Consider the following 22,747-nt stretch of genomic DNA (forward strand, 5'->3'; position numbering starts at 1 on the left):
GTGAGTAAGGCTGGGAAACAAACTGTGCTCACTTTGAGAGGTCAATTCTCCGAATTGGAGTTTTAGCATGATCGCAGACTTTACAAAAACAAGAGAGCACTCACCGTCATGACTGACTCAGTGGTCCTCCGGTCCAATGACTTGGCTCTCCTCAGAGGGGGCAGGGTGGAGGGAAAGTCCAGACCCTGACCCACGTCTTGCCTCTGTTCCTAAACAACACACGCATATAAACACTCTTAAAGGAGCTCTCAGCAACTTCCAGGAAACTAATGACACCCACAGCTATTTAGTGAACTACAGTCAGCATTCCCATGCTCAACATCAACAGTACAAGTGATGAGTAATTTATAACACTTTGCACTGCATCCTTCACATAGAAAACCGTCCATAGTACAGACGAAAAAAGGAAGCATAGATGCATGTTTGAGTTTTCTGTGAGATCTGTGTAAATTGGCTCTACCAGAATGTTTGCATAATAGTGCAAGTAATAAGTAGCGGGCAAATGTTTTTATAGAAAACACACAGGCAAGAATCACTGACCCATTCTTTTGTAATCAGGTCTGTTTGAGTGGGTATTAATGAGCTGTGGAGAAATTTCATGACAAACACTACTTTGTTGAGCCCATGTGTTTTATGAGGCCCAATTCGGCACTGAATCAAAGAGGCTGAAAACAAAAATACACACTGTTAGCATGAGGCTAAATGCGTCAGCTGGAAATGTGTGCATTGTTTCAACGCAACAATAAGGAGAACAGAGCGTTTGTGTGCAGTAAGAGACACACAAGCAGTCTTGGCTGCTTTATTTGCGTACGTGTACGTAACATTTTTGTGGTGAAACAGATTCAGGGCCAAGTGGTGTCCGAGTGGGGACTCTGTGTCGGGTCACTGTCTTGCTAAACTCAAGCCCGAGTTGCTCAAACTTAGCGCAAGGGGCTAGGGTGGGAAAGGAAAATGTAATCACCAGGGGAATCCCACCACAGAGTGGAAACTGGAAATGAATACAGCAACCCCTGCTGACCTCTGACCTACAAGCAAAACAAAGACAGGACAGAGAGGGAGAGGACGGAGGGAAGAGGGTGAGGATAAGGGAAAAGAAAGAGGAGGAGCGGTGGGATAGCAGCGGGGCAGAGGGGGAACCAAAACTTGTCCTGGTAGGGCCACTGCTGAGAACACATCTGGCTTTCCATGTGATGTTGTTGAAAATCACTGTTTACACATATTACCATGTCTATTGTGAACTGCAGCACAATATTGGCACTGTTGCACTGAACACACTCACACACGTTACCTCTCTCTGGAAGCGTCTGTGTTCACTTCGGCCTTGTCTGACTCTGCTTCTCCCCGACTCCTCCACCTCCATTTTTTCCGGATTCTCCAACTCCAAGGCCTCCAACTTCTCGATAACACCGGAGCGACTGCAAACAAATGCACACTTTGGTTAAACGTGTAAGGCATTCAGTAGAGGTGGGAATCACCATACATCCCACGATACGATATTATCACAATACTTAACACACGATACGATATTATTGCAATTTTTTTAAATATTTTGCAATATTCAGATTCTGTACATAAAGGTAAACTTTATCAATATTCATTTTATCTAATATCAAAGTCTCACACTCAGTCTTTCTCTCATTTCAGTTTTATTGTTGACAAACTGAACGGTTTGTATTACAGTCTAGTCCAACTTAACTGAATCAACCATCTGGTACAATTATAGCTATTCTGAACTATGCAGTTTATGAAAACTATGCAGCCCCTTCAGCAACTGAAGAATTTGAAAGTAAATTAAAACAAAATATAATTTTACATTAAATAAAAAAGTTTTAAACTTAATTAAAATAAAACATGTCTTAAATTAAAATAAGTAAACTGTCATGTTTATTGCTGCCAAAAAAAAGTTAAACACATTTGGACAGTGAAGGGATGTCAGGATTCTTGCTCAGAAAAAGGATCAACATGCTCTGAAGTCAGAGCACAAAAACCATTTTTGTAACAAAATATCGATTTCTGCTGTCCCTGTATCGATACATTATTAGCAAACAAAATATCACCATACTACACAGTATCGATTTTTTCTCCCACCCCTAGCATTCAGTTTCTCTAAATCGTCATGAATGGTAATGACACTGATGGCTCTTAGGGTTGGCATGTTGACCTGACTTGTACTGTGTTAAAGGAATGAGTTAACTGGAAGAAAATTAGAGATTTTCTTCTACAGCAGCCTGACAAACATTTAGTCACTAATCAGATCAGCTGTCCTAGCTCTGGGATCATCTGCTTGTTTCTGTTCTTACAGTCTTGATGACTGATCACAATGGACTTGTGCTGTTAAGACTGGTTGATTTACAGAACTGGACTAACTCATAATAGAGTATAAATCTACAGGTTTGCTTAAAGTAACCTGTAGCATTATAGTACAACTGGATTCCTAATTCAAAAGTGCTGGGCCTCCCTGTGTAGAGGCCACATGTTTGCAAAATTACCCCCCAAAAAAGCGTCATTCTCCAAATACTTAAAACCCTGGGAACTTTTTCCCTTTGGCACTGATCATCGGTGCCAAATACTGGAAGCACTGTTGCAAAACTTGCTTATTATTCTGATCCTGCAGTCAAACAGCAGGTAAAGTTGTTGATACGTTTGGAAAGCTTTTGCTGCTGCAGGATTAAAGTCATTATGGGTTAATCTTCAGGTCTGTGACACTGTAGCAGCAGGTTTTTAAGTCACGCCTCCTAGGGGGAAATGAAAGCTTGCTCTGCCAGTGCTGTCAAGAAATGTTTCTTTGGGTGAAGGAAAAAAAATGCAAATACTTCAAATGTAAATGTAAAGAGTTGAGATGTTCCCAGTAAATAGTCATGGGTGTTTGATGTAGCGGACAGGCTGATCATCTGCAACAGATTACGCTAAAGAAACTGATTCACAGAGCGATCACTCAAGGGTAAAATGAGTGCTGGATCACAGATCCGAGAACAGCCTACGCTCGCTCAAGTCCATCTGCAACCTTCCTCAGTCTGTGACACACAACACCGCCTGCTCTGACACATTCCCACACAGGCCTTTTGTTCAACAACAGAAATCTGCATTACAGAGAGGAAGAGGGCAAGAAGCAGTGGGAAATATTATATTACTCTTTTGCTTAAATGCTGCCCTTATTTGGGGACACTTCTGCTACAGTCGCTGCCCTTAAAGGGGAATAAAGCAGAGGGGAGGAGGATGAGGACAGTGTGGAGGCCACCGTCTGCCCCAGTCAGGCTCACATGAAGTTGTCAGAAATACACATCAGATGAGGAGCAGACAAGGACCAGGAGTGCACATGCGCTTTCTGGCTAAGTGCTGTTGCTTCTGTTACTTCATTTCAGTTAGGAAAAAGAAAAGCACCACTTGGCACATGCTGTCTTTTTAATTTGAATAATATTTTTGAACTTTAAAATATTATTCAAATTAAAACCAAATGACTGAATGTGAAACGGGGCGAAATGACAAAGGTTCATCTGTTAGGCAGGCAGGCCTGCACCAGACCATGTCAGCCCATAAAGGACAAAGGCTCGTGCCTTTTGATAAACCTGCACGAGGTAGCCGCAGTGTGAATGATGGAGACTCAAAACTAGCAGAAAACTAACACAGTAGTGCCACGCTGCCAACACTGGGCCATGCAGTCAGCTGTAGAAAACCCTTTACGATCCTTCCACAGGTTTACCATCTACTTCTAGATGGATCTTGCTGACCAGAGGCTTTGCTTCCATCATCTCATCCTGAGCTGAACTAACAAACTCAGCAGTGAATAAGTATAAACTTTCAGGAAAGGGATTTCAGTCGTAATGGGATTTAATGACATTTCTCAGTCAGGGACCACATCTTCGAGTTGTTGTGTCTATTTTCCATCCTTGGCTCCACACTGCAATGTCAAAAAATATAAAGCTGGCTGCTGTTGCTACGCAGATGCCTGCTGTGTTAATGTGCCATTTACATAATGGCACATTAACATTAGTAAGTGTTGGAAAGCGGCTGCTCCCCTGGTTGCTGTACAGACAGATGTGTGCTCACTTGAACATGAACTGAATCAGGACACTAATAATGTTCAAGGGCCACTTTCCTCCTCCTCCTTTTCCCTTTAGGCCTGGCAGGCATGGAGCTATCTGAATGGCACAGGAAGCTGGCTCTGGGAGGAAAAAGATGACCCCGCTACCCCTGTAACAACCTCACCTACTAGGTTTGTTTGAAGTGTTGCCCTCACTGGTGTCTGTGTGCGCGAGAGAGACCTTTCACAAACATAACCAGTCGTGGAGAGTCAGATTGCTGAATGGAAAGTACAAAACCTGCACTGTGCGCTTTTTTAAAAGGAGGGAAAAGTTGAAAGGCAGGGGTGATTGTTAAGGAACACATTCTCCCATAAAAACACGGGTAAAATACTGATGCTGTCCAATATAACGCAGAGAGCTGAGATTCTAAGAAAGCCACTGACCTGGTTCATCAGGTTTAATCAGATGCTGATTAAACTGCTAGTTCACAGCAGGATCGTATCACCTTTGCTTATCAACATGCTACCTGCATGCTCACATGCTCATACTTTTTTCAATCAAGTCCATCTGAGCACAAAAAATGCAACTAAGACAGAGCTAGAGTTCATAGTTTGTGTATTATATTTAAATGTCTGTGGAAAAATGACTTAACCTAATCGTGATCAACTCCCAGAGAGCTTTACTGACAGTCGGGAGTAGGGATGGGTACCGGTATCCGGTGCCATAGCGCACATTTCAGTGCTTTATTTTGGTGCTTTTTTTCCCTGAGATGTCATACACTTTGAATTCTAGCCAATCATTTTACGTTTCCCAGGATAGTAGGCGGGTCCAGGTACGTACGTTCTTTTAGAGCAGAGCTACAGATTAAAAACGCCCAAGGCGAAGCGGTCAAAGTCTGGCTGTACTTCACAGCAAAAGATGCAAACTCAGCAGCTGCAACAAGTGCTTTAAGGTGATACTGTGATACAGTCAAAGGAGGTAACACCTCAAACCCGATGAAACACCTGGCGACGCATAGCGTTTTTTTTTTAAAAGCCGAGAAATGCGCCGTATTTGATAGCTTGCTGCGAGACCTCACACCGAGCACATCTATGCAGAGAGCGCATCTGCAGCAGAAATGATGAGGATGATGATGCAGCAGCAGCCGTTCTTCTCTGCGTGAGTAGCTTCATGTTGTTCGTGTATAATTTAGGTTGAGTAGGCTAACCACGTTATTACATTAATGCATGTAAGGTGAACTAGCAAACATCATCATAGCTACATGCGGCTGTCTTCTTGTTTGATGGCAGATACTCCCTTCACCCTGGCCAAAAAGGCTAAAATGACCAAAGAAAAAGTGGAAAACAGTTAAACATGAGAGGTTTTTGGACAAAGTTTGTGTTTTTTTCCATTGTTTAAGCACTGCTTCCAGCCAAGAATGATACCATATATGCCCCATAGCTGCAGAAAAGGCTAACATTGTTATCTTTTTACAAAAAAACAGCTGAACATGAGATGTTTTTGGACCAATTTTGTGTTCTCCATTCTTTAAGCACCGGTTTGAGCACCGTTTAAGCACCGGCACCATTTCAAAAGTACTGGTTTGGCACCGGTATCGGATAAAACCTAAACGATACCCATCCCTAGTCGGGAGTGGGTGGCTATCGACCGTAGCTACAACTTAGAAGAGGTAGTGTAATTTATTTTCTGAGATATTGGGAAGATGAGACAAGATGGATCCAAAAGACGCCACAATAACTGTACAAGTCTGCACAATTCACCATTTCCACTGATCAGTCTGACTGAAATCAGCCAGATTGCATTAACAGCTGTTTGCATACAAAGAGAGACGTCTTGCAAATATCTGTGAAATCAGATTATCATTAATGTAAAATGAAAACAGCTCAGCTTCCAAATGCTTCACTTGTTGACGTTTTGCTGGATGATTTGTATAACATAAGTGAAAGTTTAGGAGTCAGTGAACACTGACCTCCTCTCGGGGCTGAAGACGGCCTCTCTCTCCTGCCTGTCTGGGCTCCTGAACCGGCTCCTCTTCTCAGCCTTTCTAGCCTCGGCCTCCAACCGCCGAGACCGCGGCGTGTCGTGGTGGCTGTAGGAGTGACCGCTCCTCTGGGTGGCCGGGTGGCTGTCTGTGCTCGTCACCGTGCTGCCGCTGGCATCCGAGTCGAGAGAGCTGACCGAGCCGCTGATGTGAGAGCCGTTGGAGAGCAGGGAGCTGCCGGAGGGGAAGGGGTCGCTGGGAGCTGGAGAGAGGCAGCGCGGAATGCCTCCCAGGCTGGAGCAGGAGCCGGTCGGCGACAGCAGGTCGCTGGGAGGCTGGGGGGTGGAGCCGTGCAACGGCAGGCCGCCCCGGTCCACTTCATCACCGTTCACTGAGCCTGCATCAGAAGCCTGGGCCGCGGACGCAGAGTCCCCTACAGATGAGGAACAGAGGATGCCATGATGCCATATATTTATTTAAAATAAAATTAATTCAATACATTTGACTTAAAAAAACAAAACCCATTTGATTAGACTCTCTACCTTGGAAACATGTATTTTTATGTCATTTTAAATTGCTTTAATTTCTTCTTCAATAATAAACAACCCATTATCTAGAAAACAACTGGCTGGGTAAAGCCTAACGAAAAACTTAAATGTGGTGTCTTTTTCACTTGGTTACATCCTTTTTGAATATCACCTTTGATCTTATTTATAATGTGTTATTCCTCCTTACCTGTAGGGGGCAGTGGTGATCCTGAAGGTAGCTCAGCAGCAGTCCAGACTGCTGCCCCTTCAGCCTCCCTCTGGTTCAGTTCTTCCTGCCAGATGATGGAGCTTGAATCTGGAACTTTTTCCGCTTCTGGGATACCAGACCCAGTTACTGCTACCTTGGCTGGACCCGGCTCCTGGACGCGAACGCACAATGACGTCAAAAATGACGGCCTAAAGAAGGTGGCGCATGATCCTGACCTTTGAACGTTTGTGTTGTGAGGAGGATTACCTGGGAGGTGGCAGGCTCAACTTTGCGTTTCTTCTTCTGGTTCTGTTTGTTGGTTCGGGGGTAGACAATCAGCTGTTCACTCCACCTGCAGGTGTGAATATCAGACATCAGCCTCCAACCCTGTGACAACCCATCAGTAATCATATCTGGACAAATTACCCATTGATGATCTCCTTATTCTCTCCTCTGATGTAGTACTCCTGGTCGGGTGTGATGATGCACAGTGAGTTCTTCTGGCCCGTCTTGGGCTCTGCATCAATGACGTCTGTACACAGGTTCATGTTGACTGTGCCCTGAGGGAGCGTGCTTGGCTAGAAAAGACACAATATGAAAAAATGAGCAGAGACGTATCCAAATATTTGGATATTTGTACACTGTGTAGGTATCCGGTTTTCACTTTGGAGATATGGGTAACTGTTTTACGTTTTTTTTCTTTGCATGTGAAAGATCTCTACTATCTCCCTCATGGCCAATCATTATGTTTAACATGCATGTATGGTACTCAGCACAGACCTACAACTTAGCCTCCATATTTGCTTAGATGATTGTGCGTCACATAGCTAAGAGAAGGGAAGTGTTAGGTTAGAGACCTAAGACCTGTTCGTTTTAAAAACAGAGCGAGAACAAATGTGTGGTGTGCTCGCCCAGCTAAATACTCATATCACGTTCCAAAGGAAAACATGCTTCAGATCTCTCTGTCATACTGTACGAACCCTCGGCTGCTATCGCCACGTCACCATGGTAACGAGTTGAGTCCTCTGTTATAGAACACTGAGTGAAAAGTGAAGGTAACAGCATGCTCAGTGAAGAACAGAGCTGTTTGTAGCATGGAGACTGATAGTTTTCAGTCATGGTTGATCCACAAAGCACAAACCACAGTCAAAGCTCTGACTAGGGCCATATCATACTGTTCACGGTTATACCGGTATAACGTTTGTGATGTTTGTGTTGTCGGGCAACGATAAGAAAATGAAATATCGCAATAGAATAAGGGTAAAACGCGCATGCGCAGTGCATATGTTTACATACGCACATGGCGGCGACGCAGAATGAGAAGAGCGAAAGTGGGTCGTTAAATGAAACAGATGAATCAGAACTGGTTTGTAAAAATGCTGCAACTTCAGTGGTGTGGAACTGGTTTAGCTTTCGACCGTCAGACACACAACAAAGCACTATTTTTGGTAGAGCATGCTAGCGGGCCGTCGTTATTACCGTGTTGTCTGGAAAATAAGTCGCACTTAAAATCAATCCTTTGATTTTTCTGAAAATCGACAGTGCCCCTTATAATCCTGTGTGCCTTATGTATGAACTCTGGTTGTGTTTACTGACCTCGAAACGATTTTATGTACACGGCGCTCGAAAATCTGTCAAATGTTTTTGCTAAGCTATGAAGCACCGCTTGATGGATTGTTGGAGCATTACGGCTATCGTAGGCGGAGCCTCGCGGAGTGATACGTACTGTGCTTCAACATAATATTACCGTATTGTGTGTGTATAACCTCTTTTTAAGTTTTGTGGATATTATACATGGTTATGCTGAGGATATGTCGGCCAGTTTCCACTGGAAATGCCTTTTGGTTAAACTGTCAGCAAGGAATTTGCATTTGCACTGGTAATTTTTTATATAACTTTAATGCACATAAAAACAGCTGCTCGTTTAAGTGAAAATACATTGATTTTTTTTTTTTGCATTAATAAAGTTGTGGAGTTGTAAAGTATTTTGTCTAGTGTCAATTATATCATCAGTTATATCGTTATCGCAAATTTTCAAATGTATATGGTGATAAATATTTTTGGTCATATCGCCCTGCTCTAGCTCTGACGTCACTTCCCTGTATGTTGTGTGTGGTTCGACTGCCATTTGAACCTGTACTGTCTCGTTAATGTCGAGAAAACCCCCCAAACTTCCTCTCCGACCTTCTCAGAATCCTGCCGCTCTGTTATCAGCCTTTGCTGCACTGTGCCTGCTACAGATGTAAAACAGGTGCTGGGTCTTTTTCCAGCTCCTTTTAAGGCCACTGAACACAGATCCAGCTTTATTAAGATCTATCTGTAAAGCCCTAGGGCCTGCCAAATATGGCAATTACATGGCGTCGTACCTCAGAACTGAGACGCTGTGGAAGAATTTCCTCCAATGATCATGTGTGAAAATAAGGACCAAATGGCTGACAGCTATGTGCAAGACCACAGGGTTGCAAGACTAATGCCACATTAAGAAATCGAATGATATTTGCTGTGATTAGAGAAGCTGAACCTCAGCAGCGCTTTAAGAAGTGCAAAACAATTCTGAGTCGGTGTACTCTAGTAATCTCTTCTCTGCATCAGTACTTTCTGACTCAACTTTTCTACGAAACAAACAACTAAGCTCAGGAAACCAAAAAGTCCTTTTGTGAGGTCCTTTCTCCAGCACCATCTATGTGGGGCAGATTTAGAGCGCCAACTAATGTGTTGTTTCCTTAATCTAACCAGCAACTGTTTTCATAGTTTCAGTCACTTTTCTGTTAATTCTGGATTTATATTCATCAAATGATTTATTGATTAATTGAGAAAAACTGCAGATTAATGAGTGGTCAATGGTAGAGCAGAATAATCTATTGAGCAACAACTTCCAGGGCTGCTGCACACCTTATAAAATCAAATTTAGGACTTTTTAAGAACTCTTCATCCATCCATTTGCTTCCGCTTATCCTTTTTCAGGGTCGCGGGGGTTCTGAAAAAGGATAAGCGGGGGCGAGAGGCAGGGTACACCCTGGACTGGCCAGTCTGTCACAGGGCTAACACAGAGAGACAACCATTCACTCTCGCATTCGTACCTATAGGCAATTTTGTGTTTCCAATTAACCTATCACCACTAACTGCATGCCTTTGGACGGTGGGAGGAAGCCGAAGTACCCGGGAAACCCACGCAAACACGGGGAGAACATGCAAACTCTGCACAGAAAGACCCCGGCCTCATGGCGGGATTGAACTCAGGAACTTCTTGCTGTGAGGCAACAGTGCTAACCACTGTGACACTGTGCTGTCAATTTTTAGAAGCTAAAAATAGAAACATGAGTACCATGTCCACAAAAAAGCAGCAGCAGTTTTAAGAATGAATGTTTTATCTCTGCTTTAAGGCTGGGGAACAGAAATATTGTCTCTTTGATGGGTGGAGACTTATGGGTCTGCACCAAAAAGAACACGGTCTTTCTGGTGTTAACATTTTTACTCATTCAGCATGCAATTATTGACATTTATGGCCTTTATACTGCCAGCTTACTGAGTTTCATACTCGTCCTATACACCTGTGGCCATTAAAGTGATTCAAAAACATGATTTTAATGATCTGAATGAAGGAATGAAACATAAAAAAATGCTCCACCCACACACCCAATAGTAACTAGGCCACAACCTAGTAGCTGAGGCCTAGCAGACTCTGATCAGCTCTAGCAGCCTGCATCTCTGCTATATTTTAATATTATAAAATCTGGGAATTTAGCATGGAAAACTCCTGGATTTTACCCTCTGTTGGATCCAGCCTCAATCAGCACTATTTTATGCAATAAAATAATCTCTCTTTGCCCAAACACATCCAAACTGTTTACTACATACGCAAGTGCACCACACCGTAAACATAACTATGCTTCTTGCTGAAGCATGACTGGGAATCATTAGCAGCATGTCTGCAGGAAAAAAATGTTTGATGGGTGCGACGGAGTACTTCATATTAAAAGTTAGTGATTTGTTGGTGTGATACGCATGTAGTAACCTGTTATGTAGGAAACTTTGTGTTGTGTTGGGAAAAAGAGAATATTTTATAAAATAGCGCTGATTGCATCGTGCGAAGATCTGCTTTGCTGGCTGATTGCACGACTCGCTACACCCGGCCTGGTGAGGTCAAGCTGGAGTGTGAACTCCAGCTTGTCGGTCTGGTGACTCAAACAGGGTCTCCTCTATACAGATCTAATTCATAAAGTGCTTTACAAACCCGAACATTACAGATAACGGCTGGATTTTCCCGTTTGAGTGCAGCTAGCCAAAAACCGTAGAGCCACTTACTGCTAAAGAGACAGTGAAAGTGGACAGTATATCCTCAGCTTTAACATAAAACTCATTGCTGCAGCCTGGGCCAGCACAAAAGTGATCCATTTAAACTGATTTTTAGTTATAGTCTCCTTATTTTCCTCTGAGTTATCAATTCTTTCACCGGTTAGCTAACATAAGCTAATGTCTGTTCGCTGCAACCAACCAAACCACGTGACAACATCACGTTCAGTACTGACAGCAGATGGCACTAAACATGCTTTTGAACCTTTAACATTAAGAACTTATTTCTTAAATCCAGCTTCACAGACAGAGTTGATGATGATGTAAATTAGCCTTCGTGTTAGCCCTGCGACAGACTGGCGATCTGTCCAGGGTGTACCCCGCCTCTCGCCCTTTGACAGCTGGGATAGGCTCCAGCGCCCCCCGCAGAAGCGAATGGATGGATGTTTAGTGCTTCATGTCCTCCTTAAGAGGGTCAAACCCAAAATTAGACGATGACTCCTGAAGGTTTTCCTGCCTGCTAGAAAATCCCTTAAAAATTCTGAAATACAGTGGCCTTACTGTTTTCCTATGCAACCAAAATACTGACTGTAAAATATTTTATTGAACAAAGACCTCAGCAGCCTTATTATTTTCAGCATGTGGACTTTTAGGAAAAGCAAACTTGTTAAAACTGGATTTCTTGTAATATATTTACTGGTGTTTGATCCAGTAGGTAAGATTGATTTCGCTGTTCACTGTGCCCGAAAGTGGCTTTACTGTATTTTGTTGCTGCTAGGTGGAGCATGAACTACTGCAGTCCAGCTGATGCTGACAGCATAAAGGCAACTTGTTGCTTAGAAACTGCCCTCGGCTACTGGCACCAAAACAAAGGAGATGTATCTGCCAAGGCTACTATTCAAAAACAAATGAATTGTCCAGGGTTTGATTTTTACGAAACCAGGCCAATTCCATATCCTCCAATTGTGTCCGTCTTCCACTGCCGACTAATTTTAGCTTGGCTATGGGGTATTATTAAAAGAAACGACTTTCTCATACGGTCCTCTCGAGATCTCTGGCTGACACGACACAAGAAACAACAACACTGAGAGAAAACGGCACTCAAACAATACAACCCACACGAGACTGACAATTAAAATGCTTCATGCTAAGAAAATAGACGCGTCTTTTAGGTAAAATCTGTATTTAAAAAAAAAAACATTTTATGTTACAGCCCCAGCCCAACAGTAAACTTTCCAGAAAACTGTTAAAACGGCATGAAAAAATAAGTGGGCCAGCTTTAGAATTGAGTGGAGTACACCCACTCCATAAATGATAAATCCTCCAGGAGGCTTTTTACAGGCAGAGCCAAAGGCAAATCCGCCACAGCAGGCTCTGGAGAGACACTGCTGTTTTATGTGCTGCGTGTTCCTCGATACAGTTCCCCACCATCAAAACCTTTAACACGGAGAAGCCTAAACAACCTTAAAACAACCATGAACTGATTGAGATGTGCTAGAGTGGGTTATTCTAGCACTGTTTCCCTTTCTAAAACATGATGTAAAACAGAAGCAGCTCTGGATTAAAGCGGTCACCTCCCGACCTCTTCTTCAGCGTGTTCTCATGGTCATTGACCTTTTAACCTAAAAGCTTTCAGGGTGGTCCCACTCTGTGTTAGATCTTCATGAAAAATGTCTCACTTTCCATTCATTTACTTGTTTAAGAGTGACGTTCAAGTATGGGAAGCATTATGATGGGCCAGCATCAGCGGAGCAGGGTGCTTACTGTGGCAGGCTGTGTGTGAGGAATGTCTGGGTCTGGGGCATATCTGACGTTTCCTCTGTGGGTTTTTTCCCTGTTTTTTTTTTTTTTAGGGTTAGTGCTCCTTTTCTTTCTCTGTATGGTCCCAGAGCTGCAAGTACACTGCAGTTCACCAAATAAGGGCATTAAAGGAGGAATGCTGCATTAGACAGAAAAGCATCTTTCCCCTCTTTTCATGGAGAAAATAGTTCAGCATTAAGGGTGTACTGCTTCAGATAGACTGCTGCCTCGATGGCGAAAAATATCAGACGACGTCATTGCTCCAAGTTAAACGATCTTGGGATTCAAGGAAACCCATCTTATGTACAGTATATACGCTGTTCCAGTGGCAGACGCTCATATTAAACGCAGCCGAAGAGTTAAGTCCAATTAATCCTTTTAATCCCTGAGATTTCAGTGAAAGGGGATACTCTTAGTGGTCGTCTCCAACGCGCAGTTCTGGCAGTGAGCACAGAAACCTGCCTGTGTTACCTGTTGTTTGTGTTTGTGTGGAGAAGCCAATCAGAAGAAAGCTTGCTTATATGTGGGTGTCTGTAAAGCAAGAGGAACTAAACAGTCGAGCAGAGCATGATTTCTGAATATTAAAATAGCCAGAACATTAAAAAAAAACAACTATATTTTGTTACTAATTCTTGTCTAAAATATTAATTAACATTAGTTATTATTATTCTGCCCTTGAAGGGAAGGAGTGTGTAATCGATTCTGTCTGTTTGCTAGCAGTCTAGTGTCCGCAGTTTTCTAGATATCGTTTTCAAATTTTGTGTGGCGGTTGATACTAATAAGAGCTAGTCCTGATTTTATTAGTGTGAACAGTGGGTCAAGGTCACGCCGAACGTGAAAAATCTACTATAAAAATATACTAGCCCTGGGAGGACATGAATACCTAGGTTGGCTTAGTATTTGACCTTGACCTTCATTGTCAGCACCCAAAGTTCACCTTGAACAATTTTCAAGAAACCATATTGAGTAATATATCATACGAAAGGGCACGGAGAGCACACTTTACGCTCTACGACATCATAATGACAGCGTAACGACAGCATAACAAGATGTCATCATATTGTACTAAAAACAAAACATCAAAGGTTAGTCTATCCTTTGCCCTTTGGGGCGAGTTTCACTCTGCGTGGTCTTGTTTTTTGTTCTTTTTTTTAATTTTTACCGGCGTGTGGTAGGATTTTAGTCAGGTTTCCAGTCACTCCAAATGTTTACTTGTCCCAACTAAACAGCTTGTTTCAGACATTGGAGGAACTGTGGCAACTCCAAGGATTATTTTGAACTGCAGAACCTACAGAGTGCTTTTCAAGTCACACTGCTGAGCTCTACAGTGACGGAGAGAGACAGCGCTGTATACTAAAGTCCGTGCACATGTTCAGCACTTTGGCTAGTGGCTGCTGTTTGAAGTGCTTTATAAATACATTTGGCCTGGCTTTGCAAATGTGCGTGTCAAAAATCTGTCTTGTCTGTTTAGCAGAGAAGCAGCAACGAGGAAGAATGAAGAAGAGGAAGAGTTAGCATTCTGCTGCTCAAATGCAACAAGTGGTCTACAGTTTAGAAAGTATTATTTATAGTCAAGAATGCCATATAGTACCCTGTGACTACACAGTGCAAATTATTGATAAATAGTTTTACAAAAGGGCAGCACGGTGGTTAGCACTGTTGCTGCACAGCAAGAAGGTCCAGGCCGGGGTCTTTCTGTGTGGAGTTTGCATGTTCTCCCCGTGTTTGCGTGGGTTCCCTCCGGGTACTCCGGCTTCCTCCCACCGTCCAAAGACATGCAGCTTGTGGGGATAGGTTAATTGGATAATCCAAATTGTTACTAGGTGTGAATGTGCGAATGAAAGTGAGCGCGAATGGTTGTCTGTCCCTGTGCGTTGGCCCTGCGACAGACTGGCGACCTGTCCAGGGTGTACCCCGCCTCTCGCCCTATGACAGCTGGGATAGGCTCCAGCAACCCTGAAAAGGAGAAGCGGAAGCGAATGGATGGATGAGTTTTACAAAATGTAAAACCTTACACAGCATCTCCACCTGACTGAATGAGTGTGAATCATAATTATAATCAAAACTATTGTTTTAGTCTTAGTCAGTAAAAAGAAACAAACACTGAACCCTTCTGAAGCATCTTGATAGCAAAGCTATAAAATAAGGTTCCAGATGTGTTGTTTTCCCTTCATGCGACAATAAAAGTGTAGAGAATGCCATCAAAACAGTTAAAGTCAAAGAGCGAGTAGGAGTGGCTCATCTAAATCTCTGATACAACAAGGCCAGAGAAAGTCAGAGAAACAGGAATAAATGTCACATCATTTCAACCCTCCATTGGTGGCTTGAGCTGCTCTGTAAACAACGATGAGCCTGATGAGTTTGAAAACAGTAACGGTGGTCATAAGCTCCGAGGGCTTGGGGAGTTCCTATCTTCAGGGGTCTGGAGCACAAAGCGGCCACTTCCCTGACCCACTTTTCCAGCCTTGTGGAGCAGATGAAAAGACCAAAAGACAATGAGGCAGACAGTTTTGGAATCACTGTTACAATGAGAGGAAAACAACTGCACACCAGCCTGGGTGTCGCTGGAAACACATTACACAGTGGAAACGTGCACACGCACGCTCACAAGCACCACATTTCCTCCCATTGTCATCACTGGCAACAGAAAAGAGATTCACCATGTGCCGATGTAAAGTCAGCTCATCTCCCTCCCCCTCACTGTCCTGCTCACTCACAAAAAGAAAGATGAAAGGCAAAGGTAAACACTCGTGTGACCTATGATTTCTACAGGATGCATGAGAAAGTCACTCTGTGTTTCCGGCAGGCTGGTTGGTAGTGTGCGGCCCCCAGTGTTTACTCACAAGCAGCCTAATCTCCAGCCTGATCGGCTGGTATGGGTTTGGTCACCCGTGTCGCATTCCCCTGGCGCTACACTAGCACAAGGCGCAGGCTCAGAGCGGGCAGTAGAGAAGTCCCAGCCTTTTACTCTCTATAGCTTGGGAAAAAGCTATAAAGAGTAAATGTTTAACTCAAAGTCTCCACAACATTAAACATGCACCTTTACTTATTTCAATGAAATGATTCAGTTCTATTCGCTCCTCCATGAACTAGCGAGGAAAGCTTCTAATGCGGTTTGAGATTTTCAGCACTGCTAAGTGTTTTCAATCAACCTTCAGTATCAAGACCACATTCCCAGACAGAACTGAGAACACGCTACAAACAATAAAACACTAAATGTTTCTGCTGCACAGCAGACGCAAGCGAAGCAAGCAAAATTCCAAGGAGAACGTCTAAAATTGGAAATGTGGGAGTCGGAAATCATTAAGCCACATCACATGATTTTAGTAGCTGCATTACTTTTGGCTACGCAGCAACAAACCATATGAAGTGCTTACTAACTGCATGCTTTATCCACAACATGCATCAAAGTCATTATACACACACAAGCAAGCATGGGGTCTAAACTGAGCACAATTTATTGGATGAGGTGAAAAACCGTCCATACAAATATTGACTGATTGATTTAAGAATCTTTTAGAGTTTTTCATTGTTCCTGTAAAAGATTAGAACTCAGTTTATTCTAACACAGCGTTTATGCAACAGTTTCAGTCTTTTTTCCACTATGCTTACTGTCTGTGGCTGCATAACACTCAGAAATCTTGCCTTGCATATTAAAGAAATACTAATAAGCAGTTTATTGGAGTAGTATTTTCAACCAGTGAGGACAGAAACAATTAGCTGTCTAGTGGACAAGTTACATTCTTATTTTATAAAACATTTAAAAAGAAAAAAGATCATATTCCTAACACTGAATGTGCTTTAAATGCTGACTGAAAAGCTTACTTTCTGCTTGCATTTAAATGTTTCACGCTTTAACATTTCTCAACTGCTAACCAATAACAAGTTGCCTTTGCAGCCTGTGTTAAAATCAGCTGGTCTGTGGGTAGCTTATGTTTGTTGTATGCACTGCTGTTGCTTTTTGCTTCGTGGCGCAATTATAATATATAATTCCTCCAAGTTTCTAAGTAAAAAACAAAGTTTTTTTTAACTTGGTGAGGGGAAACAGTTTAAAAACGTTCCCTTACAGCCACCATCTGTGCTTTTATGCTGCTTTCCCCCCACCTGTTTCCTCATCAACTCCACTCTTACGCTCCATCCTGTTCAAGCCAACTTTTCACCTTACGCGTACTGTTATCGCGGTCAGGTTGCATACCCCAAATCTTTACGCTGTGCAGCCAAACACCCAGGTAAACCGACAAACACAATACCAAATTTGGCTCAAGTGCCTTTATTCTAGCCAGTCTTGTAGCTGCTTAGCAGAGGAGAAGCACAGTTTTTCATTTTCTGTGGCATCAAACACTGTGCACAACATCTGAATAACTGTTATACTGAATCTCGGGTCTGTCTAGACAGTTTATGGTTGATTTCAGTAACATAATCACTGTTGCCAGCCGCAGCTTCCCACACAGTTGCAGCAGAGACAGTGTCATTCACTTCTCACAACAAATGCCAACAAAGTCATCTTCCAGCTAGCACATCACCTTCACATCTGCACCACTTTTTATGTCCTGACTTATAATCATGTTAAATGTCACATTTCTCTTAAGTATACTGATATAGGAGGGTTGTTTTTAACCATATTACAAAGCCTTAATGAGCAGCTTCCAAAACATCTGTATAGACATCACACAAGAGTATAATCAAGTAAGATCAACAGTTATTGTAGGAAATGCTCCTCTAAAGAAAGAGAGTGACAGTGTTAGTGAAAGCCCTGATGGGTCGAGTGAAGCTCAGTGAAAACTGATTCAGCAGCAAAGCCCTGCATCACAAGCCTCAGTCACAGCAAGCTGACTTTTTCAGTGTCTTTTCAAGTAGGAATCACACATACCAAGAAATTACACTACCCCTAAACTGTACAACTACAACACGCAGACATGGACACCTGCTATGCCCTGAACTTTAAGATTTAAAAACATTGGATCTTCACCTTCACAGAACAGAACGCAGAAAAAAAACATCCTTTACTCACCGATTCGTCCAGGGCAAAGCGCAGACAGCCATGTTCGTACAGCACAAAAAATCTCCGTTGCCATTTCTGTGAGAAGAAATTAGGTATTAGTGGCTAGCCTCAATTTTATCAACTTAGAGGCATCATACTCAGTACTCCTCTTTCAGGGCGTTTCTGGTAACTGGAAGTAGGTATGCAAGCATTAATGTCCATACAGTACATTGTACGAACATTTTATAGAGCAACATGCAGGACTACAACAAATGCCCTTACCCGAGATCTCTGCATAGGATTGTCAAAGTCAGTTCCTTCAGGGGCCAAGCACAGCCATCCACCATAAATAGGTTTGGCCTGTAAAAAGAAAGAGGAAGTAAAAAAAAAAACAGCAATTAAGGTAACCATTAAAGCTGGAAAAGAGTGGGAAATAAAGGCGATGGGAAGGAGAGGAAGAAGGTTTTTTGGATGTTGCCTCTCTTCATGCATTGCATTTTATACACAAAACCGCTTTGCGTGTCTTTTGATGTAATCAGCTCTATATGATGACACGCTTCAGTGCCTCTTTCCACCCATGTGACCACAGTAGATGAGATCCATATGACAAACTGACTGAAAAGTACCTCAATGAAAACGATGGACAGAACGTCCATATAAACACCAAATGTGATCGCAGTTTTTTGTCTGCTAGTAGCAACAACTAAACTCGGATGAAGCTGGATGTGAAGCCAGCTTTATCATCTGTCGTTTTATGCATTTGAATACTGAAAAAAATTATTTGTGTATCGTGTATGTAAAGCCCAACTAAGGATAAGGGTTGGGAATTCGCATTATTATCAATGACACCACTAGCTGCATTCCTCAGAACTTCAGCATCAGAAGAATTTGGTTCATTCTGGTTGGCTCGGAGTCTCCCACTATGATTTCAGTACAAAAAATTAAAATGATTTAATATGCTGCAACTATTAGCTTTCTACGTGTACTACTATTTTCATGTTGACTAAAAAGGCATGGAGCGTGAACTGCAGCAGATTCAGTTCACCCAGAGAAAAGGTGCGGCTCTTACACCCCTCCGTCCTGCAACCAATCGATTGGCTGAAGAGCAGATCAAGACCATCTCTGGTTCGCCACACTCCGGGCCAAAAGTGACATCATAAATGCTGGCTCAAGTGCAGCAATGACAAGCATAAACTCTGCGTCACACGGTCTTTGTGCTTTAAACATTATTCATTAACAAGCGTCTCGCATACAAGCACTCACTCTCCCACCTCTTCAAAAGAACCCAACCTAAAAAGATTTCTCTGGAAAGTAAACGCATCCAACTGCTAGTGTGTTATTCCAATTCTCCTCCATGTCACTGCATGCCTACCATAAATCCATACGTGCCTCGTTCAACTTGCCTTGGCATGCCACTTAGGGGAGTTTTGGTGGGCTGAACCCAGTATAAAGTATATTTAGCATGGGTAGGTGTGATACAGTTCAAATCTGGGGTCAAGAGCTCAGATTTTCATACAGTTAGACACTCCTAATGTGGTTCTATTCATTCACGTGACCAGCGTTGATTTGTTTGCACATACAGACATGTACTCAAGGAGATCGCAAAATTCTTGTCATGCAACAACACGGATGTGGAAAGTGTAAACATTGCATTTGTAGCAGTGCATTGAGGGTTTAAGGCACAGCTATGGTCACGAAGCATGCCTCCCATAGTGCACTTGTCACTACCCCCTTAGACTGCAGTGGTTGTCCAGATACTACATGAGGATAGGAACTTAAGTTTATCTTTGGACTGATGACAACACAGGGAATCCAGCTCTCACCTACAAAAGAAAACCCACGTGGTAGCCGTCTGCAGCTGTAAATCCAGCTTAACTTAGGCTTTAGTCTCTGTGATCACTTACTTTTAACACACAACAGAGGTGCTGACATCTTTTCCTGCTGTGCAACTATTCATTCTGTTCTCAGCTCAGAACTGCTGTCTAACAGGACCTAAAAGTACTTCCTGGACAAACCTTTAATCATTTCTATAATTGTGCCGCCGCTTGGCAGCATAAACATAATTATATCACTGACTGCACAGTGTTGTGTGATGAGTTTCACTGACATGCAAAATGAGCAATCACTGACACAGATGACAGAATGTTGGCTTCACCATCACTGTTGCACAAAGGTACATGGGTTATCGTTAAAAAGCCCTAAATGTTTCTTCAAGCACTGCTTCCCCACAGAAGACACTATATATATATATATATATATATATATATATATATATATATATTTTAACAAAGCAAAAAGGTCTCGACTGCATACCACAATAACTATGGCCGTACTGGTTTTTTCTGATAGGGTGTTGAGAAAAATAAATTTTAAAAAAACATTGGTGCATTGGTGGTTCCCAACTAGTTTTAGTTTGTTTATTTTAGTCTAAAGCGAGACAAACAGACTCCAAACTCCACAAAGTCTGACGACAGGGATTAAAAAAAATGGATGAGAGGAAAACATATCATTGCCATTTGAACGTCCTTTTTAGGTTATTGAGACAGCTAAGAGCTAACAGTAGTTTACATTTACTTAAAGCTTGTAACTTTCAGGGCTCAACATATTGCATTGGTCCAATGTCCTGGAGCAAGTTAAATAAAACAAAAAGAAAAAAGTCAATTTACTTTATTTTATTATTATTTTTGCTTCATTCTTAACACAGCAACAGCATAATTTAAAGACGGGTAAAAGTAAAAATTAAAAAGTAACCATTGTTAAAAAAATTTTCCTGGTGCTGATACCTGGCACAGGTCAACTTAAGCCTGGCCTGACAAACAGGTGGAAATCATGGTTTATCCACCAAAAGACCCAGGAACTGTCATTTTACAATAACTGTTATTCAGGAAGTACCCCACTTTCCCAGTTCGTCTAACAGAATCAAGATTAAGCAAACACACCCTCCACATGCCATCCTTTGCAATACAGGACAATTGGACTTTGTCAGTCATCGTTCAGAAAATCTCGTGGTCTGCTCCGACGTAATTTCGAGAAATGTTTGCAGCGGCTGGTTTTGAGGAATGCCAAGTAACAGAAGCTACCAAAATGCATATCATACTCTAATGATCGGCACATCCTGTTCTCTAAAAGCTGCTGCAGCTTTAGAGAGCACTAAGCATCTTGCTGAGTTTGAACTGAGGCAGTGTTTCCTCCAACTGAAACGCAGATAGAGGAATCGAGTGGTAGCTCTAACTGATACTCTGAGAAGTACGTTTATTTAGCCGGGGGTGTTGTTTTCACTGTCCGAGCTTGTTGGTGACAAAAACAAACGCAGCTGGGTGTGACACCAGGGGACCCATGTGAAAGCCATCCCACTATCACAGCAGCGATCCTCCACACAAAAGACTGGAACAGAACTGACAGGCACAGAGCCGTGGATATGATCTGTAGCCCGTTGGGTGTGTAGTGCAGCCTGCAGTCAGTAACTGCGTTGGAACATTTGGTACGTGTTAAACTTATAGCCTGGCTCATAAGCTCAAATAGTGGGATGTTGAGCAGCTGCCGGTGGGGAGCTCTACTCTATTTCCCAACCCCGCACTTCCTTTCTCTCCCTGTGACTCCTGCTCCCACTCCTCAAGTCCCAACACATCCCAGCTCGTCTTTCTCCGGGTCTCCCACATGTGTGTAAACCTTCGCCTGACTGCGTGCTCCATCACTGTCTTGCCTCCCACCAACTCTCCCTGAAAACACGATCAGTTTTCTCCAATGGGAAGAGACCGCCAGCTCCAGTCTGCGAGCACAAAGTCACAGATTGAATGCTGTGACAAAAGACGGGGACCTTGTCGGGGCACACAAACTCCTTTGGTGCATACCGACTGTAACAAAAGAATTTGAGGCAAACTCCTCCCCCAACCCACCTTTTATTCCAACAGCGCTGAACCGAGAGATTGTTTATACTGGACACTATCCTTCAGACATTCGGCTCTCATCTCTTTGCATAACTTTTCTGCGTGTTTCAAAGCTGAATCTGCAATCTTCATCTGCTTTTGAGCTCTGAATAACTTTATTTAATTTAGGACTGAAATTCACTTAGCCAAATCAGCTGGTCACGGTGTTTTAACAGCATCACGCAGCTTTAGTGGAGCCTCCTTTTCTCTAGGTTGTTGAGTTCATCCCCTCAGTCTCTGCCTGGATCAGTGTCTCAACACTGGGAACAATTTTAGAACTCCTAACCCTCATCTTGGACCTGCTGAACAAGACTCAGAAGTTTAACACTGATTAATGGTGTTACATAACACAGCTTTAGGTCAGTAATGACCTGGTGTCTGGTGCGAAGGGCTAAATGGTTTTAAGACTGTCCAGAAAGCATCATCACAAAACTTACTAATGCAACTGAGCTCTCTGTAAACTGTTTGAATAGCTGATACATTTCCCAAAGCTTGTGGGCGACTGGGACAACAGAGATGAGCAAAGACTGATTTCTAGAATGCCGGAGAAGTAAGACTCTCTGGTTCCTGTGGGAGCGAGTGCGGGCCAGGTCACAGGGAGATTAAAGGAAGTGATGTAACCGTTACTCAAACCATCCAGACTTGGGGGTGTAAGAGTTAACATCCAAAAAACTCTTTTTTAAAAAAAGAAAACAAGTGCATGCCCCACACACACTCGCACAACAGAAGAAGATGCTGACGTTGCTGTTACGGCTCTTAAGCCACGTTCACGGGCCCATCTGGGCCTCATCATCTGGGATCAATTACAGGATACAACAGAGACTAAACTGATCTGAGCGTGAGGGACTGAAAAAACTCGCTCATGACATGATCTCAACTGAATGCAGCCTCACTTCACAATCCCATTCAATGATACCCATGTGGGGCTGTGAAGCTGTAACATTTAACCCTGGAGAACCCATGGGGTCAGATCCGACCCCACTGGTTTACTAGGGAAACCATGGCGTCA

The 22,747-nt window shown here is 42.8% G+C and overlaps 1 protein-coding gene and 2 long non-coding RNA genes across 7 annotated transcripts in view; all 3 read right to left on the reverse strand.

Annotated features, from left to right (window-relative positions):
• The window catches only part of LOC146513199 (uncharacterized), a 115,098-nt gene that overhangs the window by 41,009 nt on the left and 51,342 nt on the right, over positions 1–22,747 (reverse strand). The gene's annotated exons all lie outside the window — the stretch shown is intronic.
• mpripb (myosin phosphatase Rho interacting protein b) overlaps positions 1–22,747 on the reverse strand; it is a 50,701-nt gene that overhangs the window by 25,481 nt on the left and 2,473 nt on the right. For all 5 annotated transcript variants that reach the window (XM_085169318.1, XM_085169320.1, XM_085169319.1 and 2 more), the window contains exons 2-9: positions 18,095–18,172; positions 17,843–17,908; positions 7,165–7,316; positions 7,006–7,090; positions 6,739–6,910; positions 5,992–6,436; positions 1,289–1,415; positions 105–209 (exon numbers count right to left, since the gene is read on the reverse strand). In XM_085169318.1, the coding sequence (XP_085025444.1) occupies positions 105–209; positions 1,289–1,415; positions 5,992–6,436; positions 6,739–6,910; positions 7,006–7,090; positions 7,165–7,316; positions 17,843–17,908; positions 18,095–18,172 (1,230 nt within the window). The remainder of the gene's footprint in view (positions 1–104; positions 210–1,288; positions 1,416–5,991; positions 6,437–6,738; positions 6,911–7,005; positions 7,091–7,164; positions 7,317–17,842; positions 17,909–18,094; positions 18,173–22,747) is intronic.
• Positions 8,228–17,836, reverse strand: LOC146513202 (uncharacterized). Its single transcript, XR_014875550.1, has 2 exons — positions 10,375–17,836; positions 8,228–10,281 (listed from the first exon to the last, which is right to left on the reverse strand). It is a non-coding gene; the product is annotated as an uncharacterized LOC146513202 (long non-coding RNA).

The sequence above is a fragment of the Neolamprologus multifasciatus genome, chromosome 8 (genome assembly GCF_963576455.1).
Source record: "Neolamprologus multifasciatus chromosome 8, fNeoMul1.2, whole genome shotgun sequence".
Taxonomy (NCBI): domain Eukaryota; kingdom Metazoa; phylum Chordata; class Actinopteri; order Cichliformes; family Cichlidae; genus Neolamprologus; species Neolamprologus multifasciatus.